Source organism: Eurypyga helias, unplaced genomic scaffold, assembly GCF_000690775.1.
Source record: "Eurypyga helias isolate BGI_N326 unplaced genomic scaffold, ASM69077v1 scaffold5177, whole genome shotgun sequence".
Lineage (NCBI taxonomy): Eukaryota > Metazoa > Chordata > Aves > Eurypygiformes > Eurypygidae > Eurypyga > Eurypyga helias.
The window spans coordinates 51,198-78,167 of record NW_010262252.1 but is presented as its reverse complement, the minus strand read 5'-3'; the positions used below and the strand labels follow the sequence as shown (position 1 = coordinate 78,167).

At 35.0% G+C, this 26,970-nt stretch overlaps 1 protein-coding gene across 1 annotated transcript in view; it reads left to right on the top strand.

Annotated features, from left to right (window-relative positions):
* The window catches only part of FMN1 (formin 1), a gene marked incomplete at its 3' end in the record, with an annotated part of 99,742 nt that overhangs the window by 38,737 nt on the left and 34,035 nt on the right, over nt 1-26,970 (top strand). The window contains exons 4-6 of the mRNA XM_010155637.1: nt 8,736-9,508; nt 13,173-13,323; nt 24,696-24,783. Of these exons, the coding sequence (XP_010153939.1) occupies nt 8,736-9,508; nt 13,173-13,323; nt 24,696-24,783 (1,012 nt within the window). The remainder of the gene's footprint in view (nt 1-8,735; nt 9,509-13,172; nt 13,324-24,695; nt 24,784-26,970) is intronic.

The window sequence follows — 26,970 nt, the reverse complement described above, 5'->3', positions numbered from 1 at the left end:
TGAGTGAATTCAGCATTCCAGGTTGATGGCATTACTTTTTCTTTCTGGAAGATAAATCACATTACCTGTGCAGTTATACTGACAATCCTTTTTTACATTAGTCAGACCTTCAAATAGTATAAATATGAGTCTTATAAAGGCTGGACATGTTAACTGCATCAAGCTTTCCATTTTCTGTTACACTTTCTGTAACAGTTACCATAAGCTCACAGTAATACGCATTTTATAATGAAACGAAGCTTTTAACAACTTCACTTGTTATATAATAGGCACTGTTTAAATATAGCAATCCATCTGTTAAGTAAGGCTACAAAACATTAAATAAGTAAGGAAGTTATTATGGAAGATTCTGAGCTATTCTTAATGTGCAACTGATATACTTGAATAATTATTAAAATTCTTATAGAATATACAACTTGATCATTTAGGGTTTCTTCTCATAGAGATTTTTACTATTCTGTTTCAAATAATGAAGCTGTTAAAGATCTGCTTTCTTTTTTGGATGTTTGATGGTATTTGGCATCTCAAAATGCAGTTTAATTACAACATTGAGTAAGTGTGCAACTTAATTGTTGGAAGAATATTATTTTTTTAATGCGTAATCAAATTGCTACATGCTTGGTGTCTATGTGTTTAACTTAAGTGTAGCAACCTGAGATTGAGGATCTCTTCATAATATATCCTTGTAGAAATGGCAATTTTTCAAAGAATCACAAATCAATCTTTACAAGTAATTGCAGGGGTTGTTAAATTGAAAGTTGTATTTCATAACATATCAAACATGATATATATTTTCCCAGTAAATATTTGAATTATAAAACTTGAAGTGAAATAGTGCTTAAAATGCTATGTGAATTTAAGCCATCTCTAGATAAAAGAAATCAAAGCACATTATATATAAAAGAAAAAAGTGTATGGTGCAGTGTAACTGGTTATATTTTAATGATGTGCTGTACCAAAAATTTTATACTCCAAAATTATTGTCTGTAAGGCTGGATTTCTTTCTCAACTACCGAAATGCCAATAATTGTTAAATAAATAAATATTCTGAAATATATAGAAAAACTGTGTTCTGCATACTCACTGTGGTCGAGTTTCCTCTCAACTACTTTTGCTACATTTTCTCTAAGAAACTAGCTACTTTATATTTTTAAATTGCAAAGTGAATTGGGCTCTGTATATGTAGCCTATACTGTATTTAGAGTTCTGGGAATGTTTGAGAATGGTCAGTCATGTAGTTTATCCTTTTACTACGAGGTGTCAGAATAATCCTTACTGTGTACCCTTGAAAATGGTGATACACCGTATGTAACTGATTATATTTGTTGAAGTATTTGTTAGAGAGGAATTTTAATTTTTATGTAAACTGGCACAGGTTTAATTTTTTTTCATTTAGAAATCCTTTGCAAAGTCTCTGTTTCTTGTTAAAATTTAAAACAAATGTATGTTTTTTCAAGGACAGAGATTTAACAAAAAAAAGACTTTTTTTTCTTTGTCAACACAATACAAGAATAAAAAGTGTGAGCGCTTCCAAAAACTGAAGATGAAATTACTTAGAATGAACAAAACCAAAGAAGTCAGAGGCTGTCTGTGAAAAATGTGTTTTCCCTCTCTTTTCAATGCACAGTACTTTGATGGACAAAATACTATTAGGAAAAAAAAGCTGTGAAATCTATAAAAATATTTTTAATTGGCAACTCAGTAGTTATTATCTTTTTTCTTTCTTTCTCTCCCTCTTTTTTTCCTAATTCCATGCCCTGCTCTTCCCCCTTCCCCCACCCCACACCCCACCATTCATCCCCCAGGCATTTGCACTTCTAGAAACTGTGTCCTTAGATACTTTGTGTGTTCCCAATTTTTTTCATTTTCATGGCTTGGCATAAGTAACTAATTAGATGTAACAATCAGTGTATAAAGTCAGAGCAGGGAATAAAATCAAGCTCACTTTCTCTCTACTGTGTTGTTTTTCCTGGCTAATTAGAGTACAAACTAGTAAAAGTGTGTGTTCCTCAGTTAAAGAGGAGGGCTGTCTCTGATATACATAGAACAGCTTTGTTCATTAAAGACGTGCCATTTTTACACAGTCGATTTTCAGGGTAGTATTGCACTGTAAACACTAGTGAATAAAATATTGTGCATTAACAGTGAAGCATTAACTTGCTAGTTTCAAAGCAAAAGTTCTGTATATTGCTTGCTCTAAAGAGTGTTTTAGAGAATTTTTTTTTATGTCTTAACTGTTACACTTCTCAGGATTTTTTTAAACATTTATGATGCAGGTAAATCTTGACTAATAACAAGCCAGCAACTGATTTTTTAGTGTAGACTGCTGTAGAGATTATGGTTTCTTCATGTACATACATACAAATTGTTCTGGAACTTTTCATATCAGACTAGTTCTATGTCATGGTTAGAAAGTCTTTGTCCATGTAAAATCACATTATAAAGAGCAGTAACAGAACAAATATACTTGAGTTGATTGCATTTAATTGACTATATAGACTATAACTGACTTTATTGACTGTATTTAAATGAGGCTCTAATCGTTCTGTCACCTGTCAGAGCACAGGGAAAATCTGCCACATGGGTATTGAGATTCGTCTGTGTCTATCGACATTATCAGTTCAAAGACATTTAGACAACCTTCAGGTTACACTCTGAATGAGAGGATTTAGTTTTTTGGTGTGATTAATTACATGCTTTATTCATCTCATTTGCAAATACTGCTGTACTGGTGACCTTGAATAGCAAATAGGCGTGGACCTTACTTTGAATCAGAAGTGCAAAAACCCCGAAACCTGCGTTCCAAGCAAGGACAGATTGGGAAATAAAGTGAGACATCAGGGAGAAGGATTAGACCAAACTGCCTGTTTATTCAGCCTTTTCAAAATGGATATTGGGTGGAAGCAGTGAGCCAATGGAAGAATGGAAGAAGAGGTACATCAGCCAGGAAGGCTAGTTTTAGAGGTCAGAAAAGCAGAGGATTACAGGGGCAGTTGAAAACACTCAAGCTGAATTTAAGGGTATTGTGGAAGTATTCTTCAGTAACAGAAGCAAAGAACTAAGGAACCAAAGGGAGTATTATCCGGTAAGAGTGAGGTGGGGACAAAAGGCACTGTAGATTGAACCTAGAAAATTAATACTGAATGAGGTGCCCCAGATTTCAATAACAGTGATCATGGACACAGGGGCAGTATTTTTCTTAAACTGAACATACATACAGCTTTTAGTAGCTGAATAGAGCACAAGGATTATTTTTTTGCATATGACATTTCTATTTATATAGTCTAATACGGAGCTGTCGACTCATTATCAGGTCGTGATACGCTGCCCTTCGCAGATGCTTTTCCCCTACAACTGCCATACTACTGATCAGTCTCTTCAGTGCCTGTATGCTGCAGTTCTCTTTTTTGAATCCTAGCATGTATTTTCAGACTGCTTCCTTGTCTGATAAAATTACTATGAAATCTGAATTCTAACAGTGTTCTTCAGCATAATCACATAGCATTGTTTGCATATTTCATAATGAAAATGAATGCAAGAAAGATTGTACCAAGGCAAGGCAATGTTTTTAGTAGCATATTGCTGTGTGGATTAGGCTTAAAATACTCAGGAAATTATGAATTAAAATTTATGATTGAAATCTGATTTCAGGACATTAAGGCTTTCACAGTACATTTATTTGTATACTTTATTTTCTTTTGACCTGCCCATATAAAAAGGAAATAGCAATATGATTTTATTCAAAATTACCTGCCTCTGATCTGGTATATGTAACAGTAAACTGAAGAAAATGTATCTCTACTGTTATGGAAATTTAGACAGCTCTAAGTATCAATTCTGTGTGTGTGTGTACAGGAAAGGGAGGAATATGGAACGACAACTAGATAATGTCATTGACTGGCTGGCAAGAGTCACTGACACAGTGAGGAGCCAGAGATCCTCTACGTGCCAAGGCCTGAGGGTTTAATTTGATATACCCTACGAAAGAGTGGACTAGTGCTGCAAGTAACTGAAATGGTCAGAGGAGTATTTCCTTGCACTAGTTTGTTGAGTGTTGAATCTACATATACAATCCCAATTTGTGATGTTAATGTTAGGCAACCAAGCTCCTAAACAGACCATCAGAGTGGCAAATTCAGTTTTGAAATTAAATAAATTGTTATTCCTTGTATCTAAAACATGCTGCTGAACATCTCCCAAATTGTTCTTGTAATGTCTTGATTCATGCTATACAGAAATTTATACAGACATTTTACTCTGATAGCTTTCCAAATCCAGGAATAAATCATGGTCATTCATGCTGCATAGGGTGGCTTTCTAAGCATTAATTTCCAGCCTTCTGCATGTCTTCTGTCCTTCCAGCCGTCTTACCACACCTTCCATCCCTCAGACATCTTGTTGCCTGCTGATTTTTTTTTTCCATTTCATTCTGCTTAAAATAGCTGTGACCAAACTATTAGATTCTGATTATAGCCTTTGGTCATTGTTCATCTTAACAGCAGTTCCCAAAGACTCGTGGAGTCTGGTGCATGACATGTTTGAAAACAGACTCAGTATATTGCCAAAATTACAGTAATAATTGTTGACATGATTCAATAACAAGATACTGAATAATTTGAACTGTATCTATTCAGATCCCTGTAGATTTGAATTTAGCTAAAAATTGGTCCTTTCCAGCAGCCACAGGTATTGTTATGTAGCCATCATAAAAATTTTAAAGGACTGTTCACAGACACCTGGAAATAAAACTGTAAGCTTTGGTAGACATATGTATATTACAGTAAAAAAACTGTTTCCCATTTAGATGAAAACAGTATTTTAATAGTAAATGTGTTCAAGTGCTTCTAACACTATTTTCTATTCAATAAAATGCCTCTGTGTTCCCAGTACATTTTTAATATTTCAGGATTCTGGTGACAGTATATCATATAAAAATAATTTTGATTGGCTTATTTCCAACTAGAAGTTGTGAGATGGAAATAGTTCTATTATATTCCATTTCAGTATTTTAGATTTGTTTATAATAATTTAAAGATTAAAATTAAAATACTCCATTGTTCCTATTCTTTGTTTTATATGTTGTAAGAAAGAAAAGATAAGCCTGGTTATAAATGGTATCACCAATTGTTATAGCAAAATTTAGTGACTTACTTTATAATAAAAAAAACTAACTCTAAATCTGATGTGTGATGCATCAGAAGAATTCTAAAGTAATACAAAGCCCACAAGTTCTAAAGAACAACCCGTTTGTAAATTCAAGATGTCATCTGGCATAACTAATGGCTGTGTTGACAAAAAGGTTGTGTCAAAACTGATTTTAAACTTAGTTTAATTGATTAATTAAATTTAATTTATTTAATTTCGTTTTAGTTTCAGTTCTCCATAGTCTCCTTTGAGATTATATATTGAGGAATAGTGATTATCAGTAAGTATTCTGCAGCTTGACTTCTGAGGTTTCATTCTAATAGGCAGTACAATGTAAAACATTTTAAGGTGCAGAGGAGTGAAAACTATCAGGAGAAGTGCGGCTAGGAGGTCAAGGGAAGTGATTCTCCCCCTCTGTTCTGCTCTTCTGAGACCCCCACCTGGAGTACTGCATCCAGCTGTGGAACCCTCAACATAAGAAGGATATAGACCAGTTGGAGCAAGTCCAGAGGAGGCCACGAAGATGCTCCGAGGGCTGGAGCACCTCTGCTATGATGAAAGGCTGAGAGAGTTGGGCTTGTTCAGCCTGGAGAAGAGAAGGCTCCGGGGAGACCTTATAGCACCTTCCAGTGCCTGAAGGGGCTACAAGGAAGCTGGGGGGGACTTTTTACAAGGGCCTGTAGTGACAGGACAAGGGGTAACGGGTTTACATTGAAAGTGGGGTGGTTTAGATTAGATATCAGGAAGAACTTCATCACGGAGAGGATGGTGAGGCACTGGAACAGGTTGCCCAGAGAAGCTGTGGATGCCCCATCCCTGGGAGTGTTCAAGGCCAGGCAGCAACCTGGGCTAGTGGAAGGTGTCCCTGCCCATGGCAAGGGGGTTGGAACTAGATGATTTTTAAGGTCCCTCCCAACCCAAATGATTCTATGATTCTGTGTAATTATTTTAAAAATTATTTTTAGTTATTGACTTACTTTCAGGAGTCAAAGGTGCCTAAGTTTAGTACACACTGGTTTTCTTTATTATTTAATACTACATGTTGATAAGGTATCTAACTAATCCTTAGAGGTGTCATAAAGAAAATGTAATAGAATTTATTTATACATAGTTGTCATGGCACATGACAGAGGATGTTTAAATTCTACCTATATGTAATGACTGGGTACGGTGTGATCTGCATTTGATTCATTATAAGATTTTAGAGCATTTCATCTTTTTTTGAAGAAATGTTTGTCAGGAAGCAGACCATTATTAAGAATATGTATATGTACAAAAATAGTACATATGAACATACATATTCTTGAAAATTTTGTTGAAAATACTATCTTAATTAAATAAACCAAAAAGATACTTATTTTGGTGAATACAATTTGTTTTAAGATGTAATTAAAATAAATACTTGTTTTATTACTTATTGCTCTTCCTATTGCAGTCACTTGGATATGACTGATATTTTCCATTGATGAGATGTTTAACACAGATTCTCATAATGTCAGTTTTGTTAAGCCTGCTTTTCTTTTTTGTGCTTAGTAATTTCAGCTTTAATTCTTGTTTAAGTTAATAATTTTATTATTTTTATTTACAGAAAATTATTTTGAAAATGTGAAAGAGTAAAAAGCAAGGCAAAGCATAAAATTAGCACCTCAAATATAATTTTGAGTTTAAACCAACAATTTATATTGTATACTGAAGAGTGAAGTTCTGTAGTTGAAAAGGTATATAATACTAACACACTTGCTTTCATGCCCATTTAAATGCAATATGTAGTTTTGTTAAATCTGTGCTTGTTTTATGGTGTATTTTTAAGGTCACTTCAGATTAACTGCTTTAACATTCAAAGTAAATTGATCTATCATGGATTTTTTGATGTCCCGTAGGGGCAAAATACTATGATAAACAAAATAGCTAAATTCCCTAAGGCAAACTTCTTTACCTCATTTATGCATCAGTATGCTGAGTTTAAAAAGAAAGATGATTGCTCTGGAGCAAATCAGAAGGCAGAAAATCTTGTGACAGTTGAACTGAACTAATAATTAAGCTGAGTGACAACAAACTTTCGTAGCATAACCATAGGAAAAGAAAAAAAAAGCCAAACAAAACATGTTCTATTTATTGTACATATTAATCCTAGTTCTTCTGTAAAACTAATAGGAATTGGCTTGTTTCCAATACAAATCTATTTGATTATCTTTGCAATAATCTAAACTTGTTTCCCCACCTTTACACGTGCCAGTTAAGAAAGGGAGAATTTTATATCAAGTATTTTTAGATTATGTAGTTTGGACTTTGTTTTAACAAGTTGGTTGGAATGCAAGCTGATCAAACTGCCATGAGAAATATCATATATTGTTTGCATATCTAGTCTGCCTTCTTTGTGTGATATAAAATAACAGTATATTACACTGCTGATTTGCTATACTGAGCTACACATGCATGAGTTGGATGCATATTAATTAATGCTGTAAACTATTAACTCTGACCTAATACTCAAGTTGGAATGATAAGTAGCGAGTGCTATGTTGACACTTCTAACCAGCACTGTGTGGGATTTTTTGAAGTGAAAATTGCTGTGCCTGCAGGAATTTGGGAAAATCACGGCTTGTTACCTGCTTCTGTTGAAATGTTGGCTTCCCTTTGTACAGAGGTTCTGAAAGAACCATGGAAAATGCTCTTTCAGGAGTCATTGCCATACAAATAAACAAGGTAACACCAGTCAGCTGCCTGATAGTTTGATGGCATAACCGAAAATAGCTTGTAGGGTCTTAATCATCTGGAACAGCAGTATTGGACTGGATTATTTAAAGGAGATATTTCTGTGTCAAATATTTTGGATTTTTCTGATATATGGTAAGAAAAGTGTGGGATTTTTCTTTCTTACTTATATGTATTCTTGAGAGATTGTTATTTCCTTCTGCATCAGTAAAATCCTCTTGGTTCTACAATTGATTTTCCTCAATCGTAGATTAAAATACATCTAGTAGAACTGAAGTTTTAATCGAATAGTAAAGATAAATTTGTAGGAGAATGTATGTGTACCTCTGTGAATTTAATTGATGTGAACACTTTTAACAGATTGTGCAAGTGTTTTAATTTGTTTATCTAATGCTTTATTTGGGAGGATTTTCATCTTCTGTTGTGTTTAATCTACTTTTTATTTCCTATTATGTTAGGTATATATGATCTATTTATGAAATTAAATAGTCAATAAAATCATGTAATTAAGTACAATACCATTTCCATAATAATCTATTAGTTATTGCATTCAGCAGTTAAAAACCAGTAAGTCTGCTTAAAGACAAGGTACATGTTAGAATTTGCTAAATCAATGTTCTGGATATTTACTCATAATTTTTTTTTTTTTTTTTTTTTTAACCACACGCTTCTAACATTTCTTTAAAAACTAGTAATTGCCCAATTATGCAATAGCTTGCAACAAATCCATTTAAAACTGGGAAAGTGAAGCATTTCTGTTACTATGGTTTGCTTAAAGTAAGAACACAGTTTAAGTGTGAAGATTTTTAATTACTATGAAATAAACACTTTAGAAAAATAGTTCCACTAAGGGCTTTTTTGTTGTTGTTCTGCAGTCTCAGTTTGAACTCAGGGTATTCCATATTCGTGGAGAACATGCCGTATCAACTGCTCAGCTTGAGGAGATCATTGCACATCTGAAGAATGAACTCGATAATAAATTAAACAGAAGAAATGAAAAAGCAAAGGATATTGGTGTTTCTACTGAAGATGATAACCCACCAAAGACATACCGAAATGTATGTATACAGACTGACAGAGAAACTTTCATAAAGCCTAGTGACGAAGAAAACAGAGCTGTGAAAAATAACCAGATTTTACCCAAAAAGCTTAATATTTCTTCTTTGTCACATAGTATTTCTGCCCAAAGTGAAAATAAGGACAATTACAATGTACAGTCTTCAGAAAGTGTCTTATCTTGTCAACCAAAACAAATGCTGCCTCCTCCACCACCACCACCTCCTCCTCCTCCCCTTCCCGATTCTTCACTTCCAGTTTTAGTTCCTCCACCACCACCGTTGCCAATGAGTCTGACTTCACTGACCTCTCAGTTTGGATCTAGTCCGCCACCACCACCTCCACTTTCTGAAGGCTGTAGGAATTTTCAAGCGCCACCACCACCGCCTCCACCACCGCTTCCAGGGTCGGGACCTCCTGTTCCTCCTCCACTGCCTGGATCCGGGTTACCTCCACCCCCTCCACCTCCTGGGCCTGGGTTCTTTTTTAATAGCACTTTATCTTCAAATCAAGGTCCTCGAAAACCTGCCATTGAACCTAGCCGTCCCATGAAGCCTTTGTATTGGACACGGATACAATTACAAGGCAGCAGGTAAAATATATTTATTTGGACTTAGAGTTGCTATTCGTAGGCCATGATGCAAGGGTGTGTATGCTATTTAAGACTTGCTAACAAAAAGTTAACAGTCTGGGTATGTGGAAAATCAGTGTAGAGGCATGGAATTTACAGGTTTTAAGAAAAAAAAATTGAAGCAGTTCTAGAAGTCTAAAAATAGATCATAAGAAATTGTTTTAAAAAATTAAATATTAATTAGATTTATATGATTTATAAATGAAAATTATGTGCATTATAGCAAAAAGAAATTTTGTCTTTTTTTCCAAAAATCTGATTATTCAATGGACAGCATTAGTGACTGGGTGGTTCCTAGGCTGAAGATAAAAAAGATAGTCAAGATATTAGAAAGACAGCTTTTCTTTTGTTTATCTTAATTAGAATTGGAGTTGAAATGTTAAAATTTGGTCACCTGAGAACTTAAGAGCTTCATTTTTGCTTTCCAGTCAGTTCAGAGCACTATGTTTTGTGATCCTCTGATTCCAGTTCTAGAAACAGTTAAACTTGAACCTAAGCTCTGTGTATAATTCTGTCAGAGCAGGAAAAGTAAAGCCTATTTATAAATATATGCAGCTCAGGAGCCTGTAGCATGAAGCATCCATTATGGAGGAGGAGTCTCAAATCTGATAGAGATCTCTATAGTTTAAAAAGCTGAATATTAAAAAAAACCCACACAAACAACACACCAAACAAACAAAAAAAAATACCCCAGTCTTACTGTGATACAGGTCTGAGGTAAAACGCTAGATACACTTAAGGGAAGGGATGCCGTCCAGAGAGACCTTGACAGGCTTGAGGAGTGGGCCCATACAAACCTCATGAAGTTCAACAAGGCCAAGTGCAGGGTCCTGCAAGGAGGTACATTTAGATTGCATATAAGGAAGAAGTTTTTTACACCAGACTTGCTGAGAAACCGGAACAGGTTGCCCAGAGAAGCTGTGCGTGCTGTATCATTGGAATTGGGCTGGATGTGTATGTCTCATCAAGGTTGGATGGGGTTTTGAGCAACCGGATCTAGTGAAAGATGTCTCTTCCCATGATGGTAGGATAGGACTACATGATCTTTTAAGTTCCCTTCCAACCCAAAGCATGCTATGATTTTATGAAAGAAGTCTAATAGCATATACCATTGTAGCAAATTTGAAGTTAAATGGAAAATACTGTTTTATTGATTTATTTTAAAAGGATCATTTGGTGACTAGGCATAAAGAAACAATTTTTGGACAGTCTTTTTGAAATGATCCTACAATTTTTGTTCATGCTATCCCTTTATTCAGCTGGCCGTAGGAAAGAAGTACACCCATTTGCACTTTCTGGGACAGCATGCATACCTTAGTGTCACAGTGTTACATGGTTTCAGTGCTGCTCAGCTGCTGTTTTGGATTTTGGTTGATTTTAACTTTTCTTCAAGTGTTTATTAATGTAACATAGAGGTCTATGAAGAGAATTGGCTCAAAAAAGTGCGTTTTTGGGGATGCTTAAGTGACAGAGACTATTACTGGTTTAACTGGGATTTGGTAGAACCGTGAAATAAAATTTGGGTCCAATGTTGCAAGTAATGAAATGACATGACTATTCAGGTCTTAGGAATCAAAACATTAATCTGTGTTAAAAATTAGTTTAGCAAAAGTGCAGTTGCAAAGATGTTACATTTATTTTAAATATTTTAATAAATTACATTATATCATTATATATGACTTATAGTCATACACTATTAATATTATGTATGCTCCACTATATATACACATGTTACATTACATACTGTGTTGTATTATATACTGTGACTATATCATGTTACTATATATTATGAATTAATTACAAAATATTTATTATAGGTTGCTTATATTATTGTAAGTCTATAAAGTATTTATGTATTTATTACAAGTTATTTACAGTTATTAATATTTTAAGTTATTTTTAGGATTATATTTAAACACTGTTTAAGTAAATATCTGCATTTAAATGTATTTAAATATGAACTTTATTTTAGTTTACAGATTTTTGGAACAATTAATGAAATGTCAGTTGTGTTCTTTCAGTGATTCAGAATTAAGGACATTGAAGTATTTTGGAGCAGGAAGTTTGAGGATTTTGGGTTTGGTTTCCCAAAATTACTAGTGAAAACTTGTTTCATACTGAATAAATAGTTGGTCCATAAATAAACCTTACTGTAATTCTTCCTGTTGGTTCACTGAAATTAAAATATTTTTCCTGTTGATTCACTGAAATCAAAATATTTTTTTCTGAAATACTGTTGTTTCATTAAGCTTTTCCTGAATGCAAGATAAGGTCTAAGTCACAGCATTCTGGTGAACTGCTGGTCAGCAGATAAAATGGTCCTGCATCTTCGTGGACTGCACTAGAACTGGAAACTTTAAGGGTCTGCTGCTCAGAGTGGCAGCTCTACAGGACTTCAAAGTCCTTGTTACAGGGCTAGAAAGAATCCTTCGTTCTTCAGTGTGGCTGACATCCCGGCTAAATCAGAGAGGGTGAAGCCGCGGAGCTGTAAGCAAGTCCTGTGACGCAGAACGGGCTGCATCAGGGAGTGCTCATTGAAAATTTAGAGTTCCTTAAACATTCACAATCATAAATGTACAGTTGAGTATTAAGTAGAAAAAAATCATAAATTTGAAAGCTAAATTAATGAGTTTTGGCTCTCCTTAAGTTGTTAAGGATTGTGTTTTGTTGCATACTACATCTAATATAAATAAGTTTGGGGTTTAGGGGGGTTCATCACTTGTTTTTTCCTATGCCAAATCATTTCCCTGCCCTTTAGTGCCACCTGCTGGAAGGAGCGGGCCCACCCTCTCCAAGGGGCGGCCGCCAAGGGCGCCCGGGAGCCCCCGCGTTCTGGGGGTCTGACGTGTTGGAATTCCGTGTCCAAGTGCCCTGCCTGCAGCGCTACGCAGGCTTTTCCCCAGATCCGGGTAAACCAGAGGACTGTGTAAACAAGTTCCAAGGTGTTCCAAAACCAGATTTGGTTGTGGAACGCCGTGGAACTTGTTTACACCAATCTGGTTTTGGAAGTCAAAAAAAAACCAAGGAAACGTAATCCACATGTAAAATTTACTGTTGGTTGAATGCAGCAGAGTACTGGTTGGTCTCCCAAAATATAAGCCATATAATTACTTGGATTTCTGAGGATTGAAATAAGGAGATATATACGTGTAGAACACCTGTTGTTAACATGAAGTGAATCAAGTACTATACAGAAGTCCCCATTCAAGCATTCAAAATATGCTTGAATAAAGTTTGTTCTCTATTTGTTTATATGGTTTATTTTTATAGGTCTGAAGGAATTTCTAAAAAAAGCTGCTGTTGAGATATTGCTAATCACAGTTGAAGTTGCAGAAATCTCTCAGATGTATTTGTACAAGCCGTAATTGTAATATTTGGTTGTTGTACAAAAATCTGTACAATACAAATAATGCAGGTCCATAGTCTAGCGGGAGTGGATACTAAATAGCTGAACTTTGGTATAGCCTTCAGCAACACATTTTGACTCCTTACAAGAGCAAGGTATAGCAGCAGTTCATGTTGCTTTGAGTTTTAAATGTTACGGATTTTTATCTATTATGGTTAGATCTCTTACGGATTTTCATAAATGTTTATTGGAAATTTTATTATTTTCTTCCCTTTATAGGAAAACTGCTATGCCAATGTTATGGGAATCACTAGAAGAGCCTGATATACTTGATACTACTGAGTTTGAGTATTTATTCTCCAAAGACACCACTCAGGAAAAAAGAAAACCGTTATCAGACAGTTACGAAAAAAAACACAAGGCCAAAAAGGTATTTATTATTTCTTTGTATTTGCTTTTTTTGAGTCACTGTTTAGTTTTACATTTTAAAAAAACCTTCCTTTTTATTTATTGTTCAACACACAGGTAGTGGATGGGTTTATAAATCTCATTTTCAAGCAAAATAGGTAGATTTCTGATTCAAATCTTGCTTGAGAATGCAGGATTATGATTCACCTTGGAAGATTTCATGCCTTTGAAAATGAAAGTTCCGCATTCCAGTGATGTATGTATAGGAGAACTGAATGAAAGTTCTAATATGTATCTAAAAGTGCCAATATTTTAGGCCACATATGCCCTTGAGTTGATTTGTAAAGGCAGTTATTCAGTTGTTATAGCAAACCTCTCTTGCACTGAGATTAATTTTACTGGAAAAATAAAGTATAAAGCAAGATAGGACTGTTAGAGGTTTTGAGTAAGAAATGCCAAAAAACTTTTTTTCCATTGTATCTAAAGAGCTGTTACAGGAAGGCACAGGGCAATTATATCTTTAAAGGCCAAAAGTTTATGCCATAGCTATGTCATTGCTGTAGTACAGATACTGTTTTCCTCACACATGATTCGTTACAGAGGGAGCTTGTTCTTGTCAATTACAATGTGCAGATAGGACAAAGAAATGGCATTAGTAGTATTTGCTGCAGGAAAAATTCTCGGCTTAATAATAGATATGGTTTTCCTAAAATGATGCGGTTATATATTATAAACCCATTTAAATATATACTATATCATAAATCTGTTTGAGTTTACCTGCCCAGGACCACAAGAGGGCACTTTGTATGTAAGCTGTGCTATCTACCTTTTTTCTTTTTATAATACATATAATGTGAAGTATCCATACATAGATACATATCAGTGCAGTCAGTTCTTCCACAACATCTTTGATCATAAGCTTACTGTATTGCGTCTTAGAGCAGTACTTAATGAGCAGTGTAAATAAATCTATAGAATTTATAAAATTTAAACTCATGTGATGCAAAAAAGTGAAAAATGGGGCCATAATAGGAGCATGCTGGCATTTGTAAATGCACTCTAAAGAAATTATTAATTGTTACAGCCCTTCCAGTGTTAGATTGAAATTGCACTTGAATGTTTCTGTGAAAAATATTTTTACATATTTTACTTTGACAAATGCTTAAAGTACATATGGCATGTAGTACTCAGATGTATCTGTAAATCCAATTAGTTCACATTTCTGATTCCCTTTTTCTAAAATTTATTTTACATTTAATTAACTTTTTCAGGAAAAATTATTCAATAGGAAATACAGGTTTCTAAAGAACTTTGAGGAAGAATATAACCCATGTAACATTAATGGAGAAATAATATGCATAAATAGTTATCTTTGTATTTCAAAATCTCAGCAATTAAGTGAATATACCTATTTCTCCAGGTGCATGACAGCAAACCAATTGGAGAATTAGGCCTTGTCATGGTTTAGGCCCAGCCAGCAACTAAGCACCACACAGCCATTTGCTCATTCCTCCAACTGGTGGGATGGAGAGGAGAAAATATAAGGAGAGACTCGTGAGACGAGACAAGGACAGGGAGGGATCACTCGCCGGTATGGTCACAGGCAAAACAGACTTGACTTGGGGAATATTAATCTAATTTGTTACCAATCAAATCAGAGTAGTATAATGAGAAATAAAACCAGATCTTAAAACACCTTCTCCACACCCCTCTCTTCTTCCAGGGCTCAGCTTTGCCCCACGTTTTTCTGCCTCCTCCCCCAGGAGCGGCACAGGGCGATGGGGTATGGGAGTTGTGGTTAGTTGATCACACGTTGTCTCTGCCCCTCCTTCCTCCTCAGGGGGAAAGGATCCTGAGACTCTGCCCCTGCTCCAGCGTGGGGTCCTTCCCACGGGAGACAGTCCTCCACCAACTTCTCCAGTGTGAGTCCTTTCCACCGACTGCGGTTCTTCATGAACAGCTGCAGCGGCAGGCAGACCTTCTCTCTCTCTCTTTCTCTCTCTCTCTCAAATATATTTCAGTAAATATATTTACTGAAAATAATGACATGAAAAAAGTTCCTTTAAAGTTCTGTATGAAAATACAGAAATAAATCCTCTAGTTTGGTAAAACTCATGGGATTATGAGCAGGTGTTACAAACCATGGGAACTGTAGGGTTTCCGTGAAAATTTCAAAAAACTTCCTGTCAACAATAATAAAATTTCCATAACGTGGTCAACTTAAAAATGAAAAATAAATCAGCTTTCAGCACTCAAATGACATTTTAATTTAATTGAGTGTAGAACCATTTTGTTACTGTGTATCCCATCTTTCTATCTTTCTCTGTTAAAAAGCTCACAGTAGCAACTGAATTATTTTTACAGACAGTTGGTCCTCTTAGGTGGTGCTGTGTTCTTTGTCTCAGTGAAAGCCCAGATGTCTGCAGGCTGACTGTAATGGATCAGTTTCGATGAGCTGCAAGTCATACAGCAGTAGAGAGGCATTTTATTTAGTTACAGGAGGGTTTGATAGTGGATAGTAACAGGAAGCTCCCCTAGATAGATGTAAAAGTATTTGTTCTGCTGGCTTCATTTGTGCTTTCTCATGTTTTTCTTGGCTCTCAACTTTTCTTGCCTTTTTTCTAACAATTATATCTATCCACTAGGGTTTTGACAACAATCTTTTTCTTTGCTTCAGTACAGAAATTTGTGTTTGTCTGGTCTGAAGAATGCTACAGATGCTTTCTACAGGCATTAAGAAAGATGTAAATCTTAGGAGGTTCATCACACGTTATGATTTTTAGCTGATGCTATGTCATTTTGTATTTCTTGTAAATTCCTTTCTCATGTTGTATAAAAAAGCCTTCCAGAGCAAGATGTAGGTATAGTGATAGAATCTGGAGTGGTAGTTTGTGTTTGGAATAGGTAAGCTATTTTCTTTAATAATACATGTTACTGCTGAACTATTCACTGCATTACATCTGCTCTGCACTAACTTTGTCCTATTTCATACCATCTTACAGAAACTAAGTTCAGACTGCTTGGTATATAGAGAAATAGCAGACCAATAGGTGGTGCAGGACTGCTTATTAAAACATGTTTACTTAATATTTTTCCCCTTGAATAATTACATCAGTGCGTCACAATTGAGTTCCTTATGCAATTAGAAGTAAGATTCTATCTTTCAAATCAGAGGGGATTGTTTTCTCATTTAAGTGGGTTTTCTTTATAAAACTAATGACACTTTAACAATTAGTGGCCTGTGGAATTATGACTTCTTTACTATCTATTTACTTTTCTCTAGAAGTTCCAAATAAAATAATATTATTCAATTTATTTTCGGAATTATTATTTTTGTGAAACTAGTCAGAATAATCTGTATGCTTAGTCTGTGAAATGAATGCTTCTGTGGAAAGCATCACATTAAGCCTATAGAAATTTCACTTTGTTGTATTCTTATCAATTGTCCACATAGCAAACAGCTTATGCCAACACATATGAAAATATTCACTGTATGCTATGCTTTTGTTGCTTACAGTTGATAGACATCTACCATTTTCAGCCAGAAATATCTAAATCTTGTCCTACAAAAATGGGAAGGATAGTCTGTTTTCCAGTACCATTTGGCAACACACGCAGAAGGGAAACTTCTGAATACCTATTTATATTCATATTTATATTTGTACCCATATATATAATGTACTTACAGTGTAATATTTGACTCATAAAATAAATATTTATAATATAGAATATATTTATACTCATAGTGTCAAAATAGGAGAATACACTGAGGATTCTGTGGGTATCTATGCTGGTTCTGGTTATGTTGGTATTTTCACTTATGAGCTGGATAACAGCACATTAACTCTGCATCCACCACCTAGTTGTGAGAGGCTTCAAATGTACTGGAGTAGATCCTTCATAAAGTTTTCATGTATCAGAGATATGGCCTGAAAGATAAGGATAAGCACAGTTAACTACAAAGTTAATGCAGCTAAGGATATTCAGCTACCTAAAAATAAGATGGGGTACAACTGGCTAGCTGACTGAGTAATAGTTTAGCAGAAAGGTTCTATGGATTCTAATGGCTCACAAGAGGAACATGAGTTGTGAAACTGTGGTACTACTAAAAAGGGAAAACAAAACTCTGATCAGTCAGTAGAAGGATTACTTGCAAAACAGCCTACTCAGCCATGTCTCAGTTAAGAACTGAATCTAGATTTAGGTGTTACAGCTCCTCCCTCATTAAGTATGTTTACTACCTGTAAAGAGTCAAGAGTGAGAATGATAAAAAGTGTAAAAGTAGTCTCTGAGAAAATAATTGAATTATTATGATTGTTTAGTCTAGAGAAGAAGGTTGATTGGGACACACTAAGTGTCATCAAGTGCATGCAGCTGCTGCAAAGACAAACTATGAAAAGCTTTCTAAGAGTAAGGATACCAACAGAATGAAAAAGAATTTTGGCTCAGAAAATTGTGTTTCTGTATTGGAAATATTTAAGAAAATTTGTTTAGAAAGATACACATATGGTTGATACTGTCTTGTAGTGAGGAAATGCTTTGGATGACAATTTGAGTGCCCTTCCAACATCATGATTCTGTTACTCAGTTAAAAGGCACTAAGTCCACTTTCTGATCATTGTCCTATTGATGGAAACTTCTGGCTATCCTTTTTTCCAGAGTGGAAGCACTTTGATGATTCCCAAATTTGTTGCTTTGGTGCCTGCCAGAAAATGGCTTATTAATTGAGTTACACTGGTTTCTAAAGGCTATCATCCTGACATGAGGATGAAATTATTAGAATTTAAAATGCAGTTATTAAAAGATAACAAAATATGTTGGGAAAAAAAAAGGAAGGGAAGTTGTTAACCTTCCAGCAGCAACGGTAGTATAACTTCTTAAAGGATTGCATAGAGGGTGATTTTATTTATTTTTAGGCATATATTAACTTTTTTTGGAAAAATGTGGTACATACACTTGATAGCACTACAATGTAAAAAGAATATAGTTTAAGTGAAGACCAGGTGTACCTTTCTGGTAGACCTACATGCTCTTGAAGTTTGTTGTGGTAATGCTTATCTTAGAAGCTCTGGAAAGTGTGTATCTGCTTGTGCTTCTTTGATCATGCACTCCTTGGGAAAGTTTAGATGCTTCGGAGAACCTCTTATTTTTTTTTTCCAACTCTACATCCTCTGAAATATTTCAGGAAACCATTATTCTTCCACATTTATCTGCTCTGCATATATGCAATATTACAAATAAAAGTTCTACAGTTCTGTGTAGATAACAATCAAAATAAATGTTCTAGTCTTTTAGGTGTGGTGTCTTGAGAGTAGAATTTGTCTTCTTTGGATGGGGAGAATTTACTGTCTAAATGAATGCAGTACTTATGTCCTAATATTAGAGCAAAATAGTGTGCAATATATTAAGAATTAATAAATGTCAGTCTTCTGTAAGAATGCTTTTGGAGTGTTTGGCTAAAGCATCATGTTCTTATACAATGCAGTGATTTTTTGGATATGATATCTATGAAATGGAAAAAGAGACTATCGCTTGCATCCTGGTTGTCACAGAGACTCTAGATGGATAAATAATGTATAGAGGAGATGGAATTTATTTCCTAGAATAGTTCTGAAGTGGTTAACTTTGCAGCGGGCAAAGTTGAAGTTACTGGACAAAAATAAAGAATTTCATTAGCACCTGAATATGAATCAAATACATTTCTCTCTGGTTTTAGTTAATTCAGTTAGTTTAATCTAAATACGTAATTTACTGGTATGATGCAGCTTGGCAATATGCATTGGATCTAAAAGTATTTATGCCATGTAAGGTGTTGTGGTCTTTAGCTAAGCTTTTTCGAATGTGCCTGGTTGGTCCCACTTCAAAATTACTTAAAAGTTACAGCTTCTTGGAAATCAAGAAGTAAAATGGCTAGATCTACCAAGTTATTTTAGTACATAACTTCAATTTAGATATTGAATCTGTTGGAGATTTAGACTTTAAATGCCTTTTGAATATGAATCCTATTGTTAACTCATATTTTTAAAGTATCACTGACATGCTTGTGAAAGTGCAACTGTTAATCAAGACTGTTTTCATCATCATTTCTGTATTTCCTTATGCATACTTGGATTTCAGTTTTATCATTCTGGACATATGATTTCTGCCCCTATTTTATTATCCACCAACACTGGCATTAAAGCATTTCTCCAGGAATGTATGGCTTATTTAAAAAAAATATATTGTAAGTTATATTGGTGAAATTGTAAATAGACTTCAACTATGAAGTTTTATGTACCAAAAATGTTCAACTGTAAGTAGATTCAGTACAGTACCATTAGGATCCATAGCTGTTAGTGAATACAATGAAAACTGAAAACAATTAGCATATTAAAACTCTAATCTATTTTTCGGGGGATGGGAAAGAAACACCCCACCCCAGCCCCCCCCCAAAAAAACCAAAAACACAAAACCAACCACCAAATAACATTGGTTGTTTTTGAAAGAACTCAATTTGAAGAATCTAACATCTTTTCCAGACTCTGAAAGTCTTCTGTAGATGTTTTCATGTCAGATGAAGGACTGAAGTTTTGCATGCAAACAATTTTGGTTTTATTCATTCCAAACTGTTATCATTTCTTCTATGTCTGTACATATCCATGCAAATTTTTAGGCTGATAGGCACGTGACGTGAAATTCTTCTCAAGCCATAGGTTCTCCCTTTACTGTTAAATTTGCAGAATCAAAACCTTTTATTGTAGTACCGAATAGTAGAAAGACAGAATGAAGACATATTTTGGAATTAAATAAAACCCATGATTCATTATTTATTAAGCTACAAGACCCTGTAATCCTGAAAAAGAGGCAAAGAACATTCCTTGGCTGTGATTTATTTCATGTGCATTCTGTAACTCCGTTGCTGGGCTTACACGTTTTTTGAAGTTGCGTTAGTTTTTCCAATGTATTTGAGCACTTGTTGGTAACTTACCTTCAAAAACTCAAGTATTTTCTATACTTTTTCAAGAAACAGGATAGTTGAATGTTTGTGATGCCACTCTGTCTTCATCTTACAAAAGAAAAAAAAGAGTAAATGTCAAGTAATTTGTGTCAGGTGTATGCTCCAAATGAAAGTCCATCAATCATTTTTGGCCCTTTAGTTCAATGATTATCATTTCAAAGACGCAGGAGGACATTAAAGATAATGGCTTTTCTGTTGTCTATTATCTCTAACAGACTTCACATAATTATTAACATGTGTTCTCATTTAAGAAGAGTGTCAATATTTTGAGTGAATTGCATTTTTTAAACTGAAAGGGATATGTCTGTCAGCAAGTTTTTTGTCCATCTAACTAAATGAGGAATTACAATTAATGAATTTTGTGTTTCCGCAAGAAGGGCAGATATTGCAGAAAATGTTGGAAGCTTTGCAGGGTTGAAACACAATGACTGTCTTCAGCTGTCTGTAAAAGTTAATAAACAGTGTTCAAACTTGAGTAGAAGTAGTAAAATGCTAGTGCGTGCTCTTCCCAAGCACTCTCACTTTCTTTTTATTTTTTTGTGCTGTACTGAGAAGAATCAGTATGGCATTTCCTTGTTTACCACAAAGCTCAGCAGTCATGTAGGATATGGGAAGTATCCATAAAGGGTAAATATCTTTTTTGTGGCTTTGTCTTGTTTTTACAGTTTTGATAGGAATAAAATTTCAGTAAGTTTCTTACTAGCTCATTTCTTACCTCCTATTTTATCCTGAGAAATTGCCATTTGCTTGACCTTTAGCAAAAGGCTAAAACTAGTGGGGTTTTTTCACCCAATAGAATTGCATGTCTTCAAATATATTTTTAAATATTTAAAAGGTATAATGCTATGGTTCATCCCTGTTAAATAAAAAAACGTTTAACTTGGCTCTCCTTTGAGTTGGAATAGAAGAGATCTTGTCTAGTCTTCTGCTTCTGAAATTTCATTGATAACACTTGCGGTGTTTATGTGGAATTTTGAGGGGCATACTTGCTTCTTGTGCAGGATATTGTTCCTCTGCTTCAACAGGGTTTCAGCAGACTACTTACAGGTCCAGGGTGTTGACTTCACCATAAAAGTTAACGAGTGGGAATGGAGAGAAACACTGATATGCAGGACAGCTTTTTAGCTTATGGTTTCCCTCAATATATTTAAATATTATGGAAAGAATCCATGCACCAGCAGGAGGAAGGATTTAGCTTTTAATCACTAAAGTAAACTGAATCTGTTCAGTTTTCAACACCAGTAAGTGTCCTGGACAGAATGTAGACATCGAAGTTAGACATAACAGTGAAGTCTGCCGTATAATATTTAGTGAAATACATTTCTGGCTACATTGGTGTAACACCTTTTAATGGGAATAACAGAATAATTTATGAATGTGTTCAAGCTTCAGTATGCCTCCACTTTTAAATTAGATTATGAATATTTGAAAGAAAGGGCGCTTGTGTACAGCAAAACAACTTAATAACATTAAAAAATAGTTGGGAACACCACATGGAGCAAATAATGTTATGGATCAGTGAATTAAATGAATTAGCACCAGCAGTCACAATTTTGTCACTGAGCCTGAAGATGCTGCATCCGTTGAAACGATACATTCACAGTCTGAAGGAGCAGCAGGCAGCTGGCAAACCCTGCCAGCTGGCATAACAGCAGCAACTGGCGTCAGCTGGATTTTAGCTGCTTACCTGTCACTGCCAGCTCCAAGCAAGTCCCAATATGCTGAGAGGTGATCAGTGATTTGTCTTTTAAAAGTATAGACTAAATACTTCAATGCAGTCTTTACAAACTTTTGTTTTATTTGCCTTACGTTTTTTTATGACCTGGAAAAGTGCTGATTTTTTTGTGTCTCCTTTCCATTTGGAATTCACACACATTTAATTCCCTGTCAGTGACTTCCCCAGAATAACCATAATTAGGGGCAAAGTGAGTATCTCTGAAAACATGTTCTCTATTTTACTACTGATAATTTATTTTTGTTGCAAAATCTTTCAAGTTACACATTTGTTCTAAAAATTTATTTAAAAAGTCCAGTGTAATCCTTAGCATTACATCTGTGGTTTTAGTGTAGTTTTATGCCCAATTTAAGCTATTCTGTTACTCTATTTTTGCTCTCTAATGAATAAAATATTAGCCTTCGCTTAGAGATTTCAGTAGGTTGAAGCTATTTCAGGTAGTCTGAGTCCAGTTTGATGCCTGGTAATTGTGACCATGTGTACATTTGTCTAACATGCATGTGAACATACAGTTAGTTGGCAATTTTAAAACACATATCTCTTAGCTTCTCTAAATTATACAGCATATTTTTTTTTTTTTCACTTATCTTTTAAGGAGGAAGTCTTGATTAGCAATGTGCTCTTGTTTGATCATATCTGGAGAATACATTAGCACTTAAAATACTTTAATAGAATTATTTCAAATGTTACATTGTCTAAAACAGCTATAGTCTGGAAAGGTTTTGCCTCAAACTAGGCATGTCTAATGGGGTTTATGACAACCTATGAATTTGCCCCTGAACAAGGTCAACTTGGAGGTCAGAGAATGCTATACAAATTGCATACTACTCAAGCCTGTAATTATCCCTGTAAGAAGTTAATGTGCTGCGGAGTTCAGTAAATTCATGTAAAGCTTTAGAAATGACCATGATAAACTGAGCAGTTACTTACATTTGCTCTGAAAAAATCACAGTCAACAGGATGTGATGCTTAGAGTATTCATTTATGGTTACTTGTAGCCAAATCATCTTGTCTGCTTGTGTACTCAGGAGTTAAAGAGCCTGAATTCTTTCTCATTTGAAGTAATAGTATTACTTTCTTAATATCCAGGATGCACGCTCTACATAGAGGCTGAAAAAAACCTCTCAGGATAGATTTTATTTACCATTTTGTCAGAAAACATGCAGCATGTACTTTATCATAAATTAATTAAATGTTGAGTCCCCACAACAGATTACTTTGTTGAAGGCAGAATGTGTTCCAACTTGTTAACATATTGTCCAGTGTCAGTACTCTGTAAATAGGAACTAACTTTACATTTTCAGGTGAAAATGTCACTATCATTTGTCTTTTTCCTGTGTTTTTCAACTACAAATCTACTTTTATATAAGTGGATGACTAAGTAGTTGCTCAGTTGAATATTCCTAAATCCCATAAAACATCGGTAAGAAACGTTTGTATGAGTTAGTATAAATTTTGTCAGTTAGCTGTCTGTAATGTGGGCATCTATAAGAATATTACAAGGATAAGGGATAAAAAATACTCAAAGTTTCTAATATTATCAAATATCTAAATATCAGTGTCACCCAAATATTAAAATTAAATTTTGATACATATAGATTAAATATTGTTCAGATACTAGGAATATAGGCTTAAGGAAAACTTAGCTATTAGTTTTAATTTTACATCTAAGTTAGTATTTTTAATAGTATTTGAACATCAATACTATGAACTGAGCTAACTGCTTGAATCTGAACATTTCTTATTTAAGAAGAGCTTAAGTCTGTATTGCATTTTGTGATACACTGCAGTCATATCTTCCTTATGACATAAATCAAAATCACAGATACCAACAGTGAAGACACTGTAGGAAGTTTAGTTTTGACGTTTCTAACATCTGAACTACACTTCTAAAATTCTGATGGTTTACTTTTCATTACTTTATTTATGGACTGATCCACATCAGTATCACTGATTTCAACCAGCCAAAATAACTTCCTCAAGGTTTCCCTCCCTCCTTTTGTTTCTCCTTCACCCACCTCACATCTGAAAATATTACCATTTGAATGTCAGTATATTATACTAACAAGTGTCTGTTACCCAAAATGTGAACAAAGTCCTCAAATCCTTGTGGAGTGTCAAGGGTGTGAAAGAAGCACATTCAGACAAGAGTGAAAGAAAGCCTTCTGGTAGCCTCCAGTGTTCCAGAAATTGTGTTGAGAGGGCATAAGAAGAAAATTCTCCAATTCTCCTTGGTCAGGAATTGATCTTTTGTCAAAATGTGTTCACACTGAATTATAAACTATCAGACAAACTAAGGAACTCATGATATGTTCAGCGTGTCTTAAATAGTTCTGTCCTGATCACCTTAAGGAGAAAAGGGACAGTGTATATTCCAGAATAAGTATTTGATGTGCCTTTTTTTCCCTTCTTAATAGCACCCTACGAGGTGATGTTCTTTACTAGATCTGGTGAGAATTCAAGCTTACATTTATCAGCCATTTTTTAAGGTGCAGAGCAAAGCGATAAGGTGAAGGTCTTACTGCCACATTTAGTTAATGAAAAGGTTTGATGTTTGGAGAGACATTGAATTCCTTTCACAAATTAGCTTCTGTCATAAATGTGAATGAATCATTTGAAGTCTGTTCATTTGATCTCAGATCATTTTCCATCATCATTCTAGATTATCAAATTGTTGGATGGAAAACGGTCTCAAACTGTAGGAATTTTAATATCCAGTTTGCACCTGGAGATGAAGGATATTCAACAAGGTAAGTGTTTCTTACAATTAATATATCATATTTGCATAGATATTTTCTCATAGTCCCCTTCAGAGAATTTCTTATATTACAGAATGTGCCTTAAATGAAGTCCTTTTACAGATACCAGAAGAATCATTCTCCCAGTATATTCCAGTATATGTAAAAGTTTTGCCTAAATAATCAGAACTGCATTCAGGTACAACTCCTTCTGTACTATTTCAGTTCACATATCACTTTCAGTATAGGGTTTTCTCCAAACTGTTTCATATTCCTCCCCTACAGTACTTGCCTTTTTCTTGAGCCAGTCCTCCACTGAGAAAAATTAACTGGAAGGCTTATATATAAATCTTCTGGACTTCAAACACGCAGTTGGTATTTTTTGGATGTTTACATTTTGCTTTATTAGCAGTATAAAAAACACTTCCAAGCTGATGCAGCTGCCACGTAGTGAACAGAAAGATGGTTACTGGATGGCATTTTTCAAAGTGCAGGGCTACTCAGTGTATAAATTCCATTACTGGTAGAAATTATCTGAGTTTGCCAATACAACTGTAGAGAAATACAAATTTTTTCAGAACACTGGGGTAATTCAGATTCTGCTTATGTTCTGGATTTAAAAAGATATTGTTTAAGGATATTGTTTATTTCTTTTTCACATTAAAAAAAGGAAAATATTCACCATTTAAAACAACTGCTGGAAGAATTCAAGTTGATGTCTCCTTTTTGCTATTGTTTTCCCTCCATCACATACAAATACTGGGTAGGGTGTTGAGATGCTGCTGGCATTGATTATTATTAATTTCAGAAGAGCCTTTGAGCATCTAGCAATTTAAAAGCACAAGGGCTTACAGATGTCTCTTGGGATGGAGGGAAACAACGAAAAGAAGGAATAACTTTGTGCCTGCCAGTATTGTGTGAAAGGTATCAGAATGGGATGGAAAAAAACTGTTATTACTAAAGGTCTGAATAATTTGCTGGCAGGAATTACAGCAGCATAGGATAGGATAGCAGCTGAATTTTAAAAAACTAGTATCTTCAGAGATGTTTTCCTGACTTTTTATTTTCCATGCCATCATGTTCTACTAAATAGAACACATCCATCCATCCATCCATCCATCCATCCATCCATCCATCCATCCATCCATCCATCCATCCATCCATCCCTCCCTCCCTCCCTCCCTCCCTCTCTCTCTCTCTCTCTCTGTCATTTGCTGTATTTCTATAGCTTTTGAAAACCTCTAGCCAATTTATACCAAATTTAAGAGAAAAGAAGGAGTCGAATGTCCAGGAATATATACACTAGCATTTTAGCTTGAATCAGCAGTGCCCTTTTGAATGAAATCTACCAGTTTTTCCCTTTGCTGTGTTTGCATCTCAGGGTGCACAAACATCCTTCAGAATTGAATGAGAAGATGTGCTCTAATAGCACGCCAGCAGTCTCCATCTATAGCAGGCCGTAAATTCTGCAGAATCAGATGAGAAATAGTTAAAACTCCCTGAAATGTGTATAGTGTGAACACTGAATCCTCAGTACCAGCTGTTGCTGTCTTTGAATCCATTTCTGAAGAGTACATTACTTGCAGTTGTAGGCATAGCTAATGCAGTCCTACAAGTTTAATGAAAATTAGAGTGCTGGTAGAAGAGAGACACCAAACCAAGTGGTGTCACTGAAAGAAAGTTTATAACTCATCACCCTTTCTATTCTGAGGTAGCAAATGACTGGCCTGTCAGCACATGTGTTGCTCAAGGCAGCAATAGGATATGCTGCCTCTTGCTTATGGAAACAGCTAGGAGATTCAAACTCGATTTGGGAAAAGTGGTAGTGGAACTTTATTTTTCAAATTTATTGATGTCATGGCAATTTCAAAGCAGGATGAGTGACTGACTGTTCTGTGTGCAGATCTGTGTGCAGAGACTACCTAGGGAAGAAAAAACAGTTCACCAGACTCAGGGAAAACTTTTCTAGAAAGAATCTTTAGAAATGCATTGCACAATGAAGACAACAGTAGAATTATGTTGTTTCTCTTTCAGTGTGTTTTTATTCCCTGATATGTTGTTTAATTTAAATCAGTGTGCAGTCCTGCCTATTAGCAGACAAATTCTTTGAAGATCGCTATAGTCAATGTAGTGGGTGAAAAAAGATCACAATAAGCTAAATAGCTCATGACAACACCTAACCAAAAAAGTGAATGATCA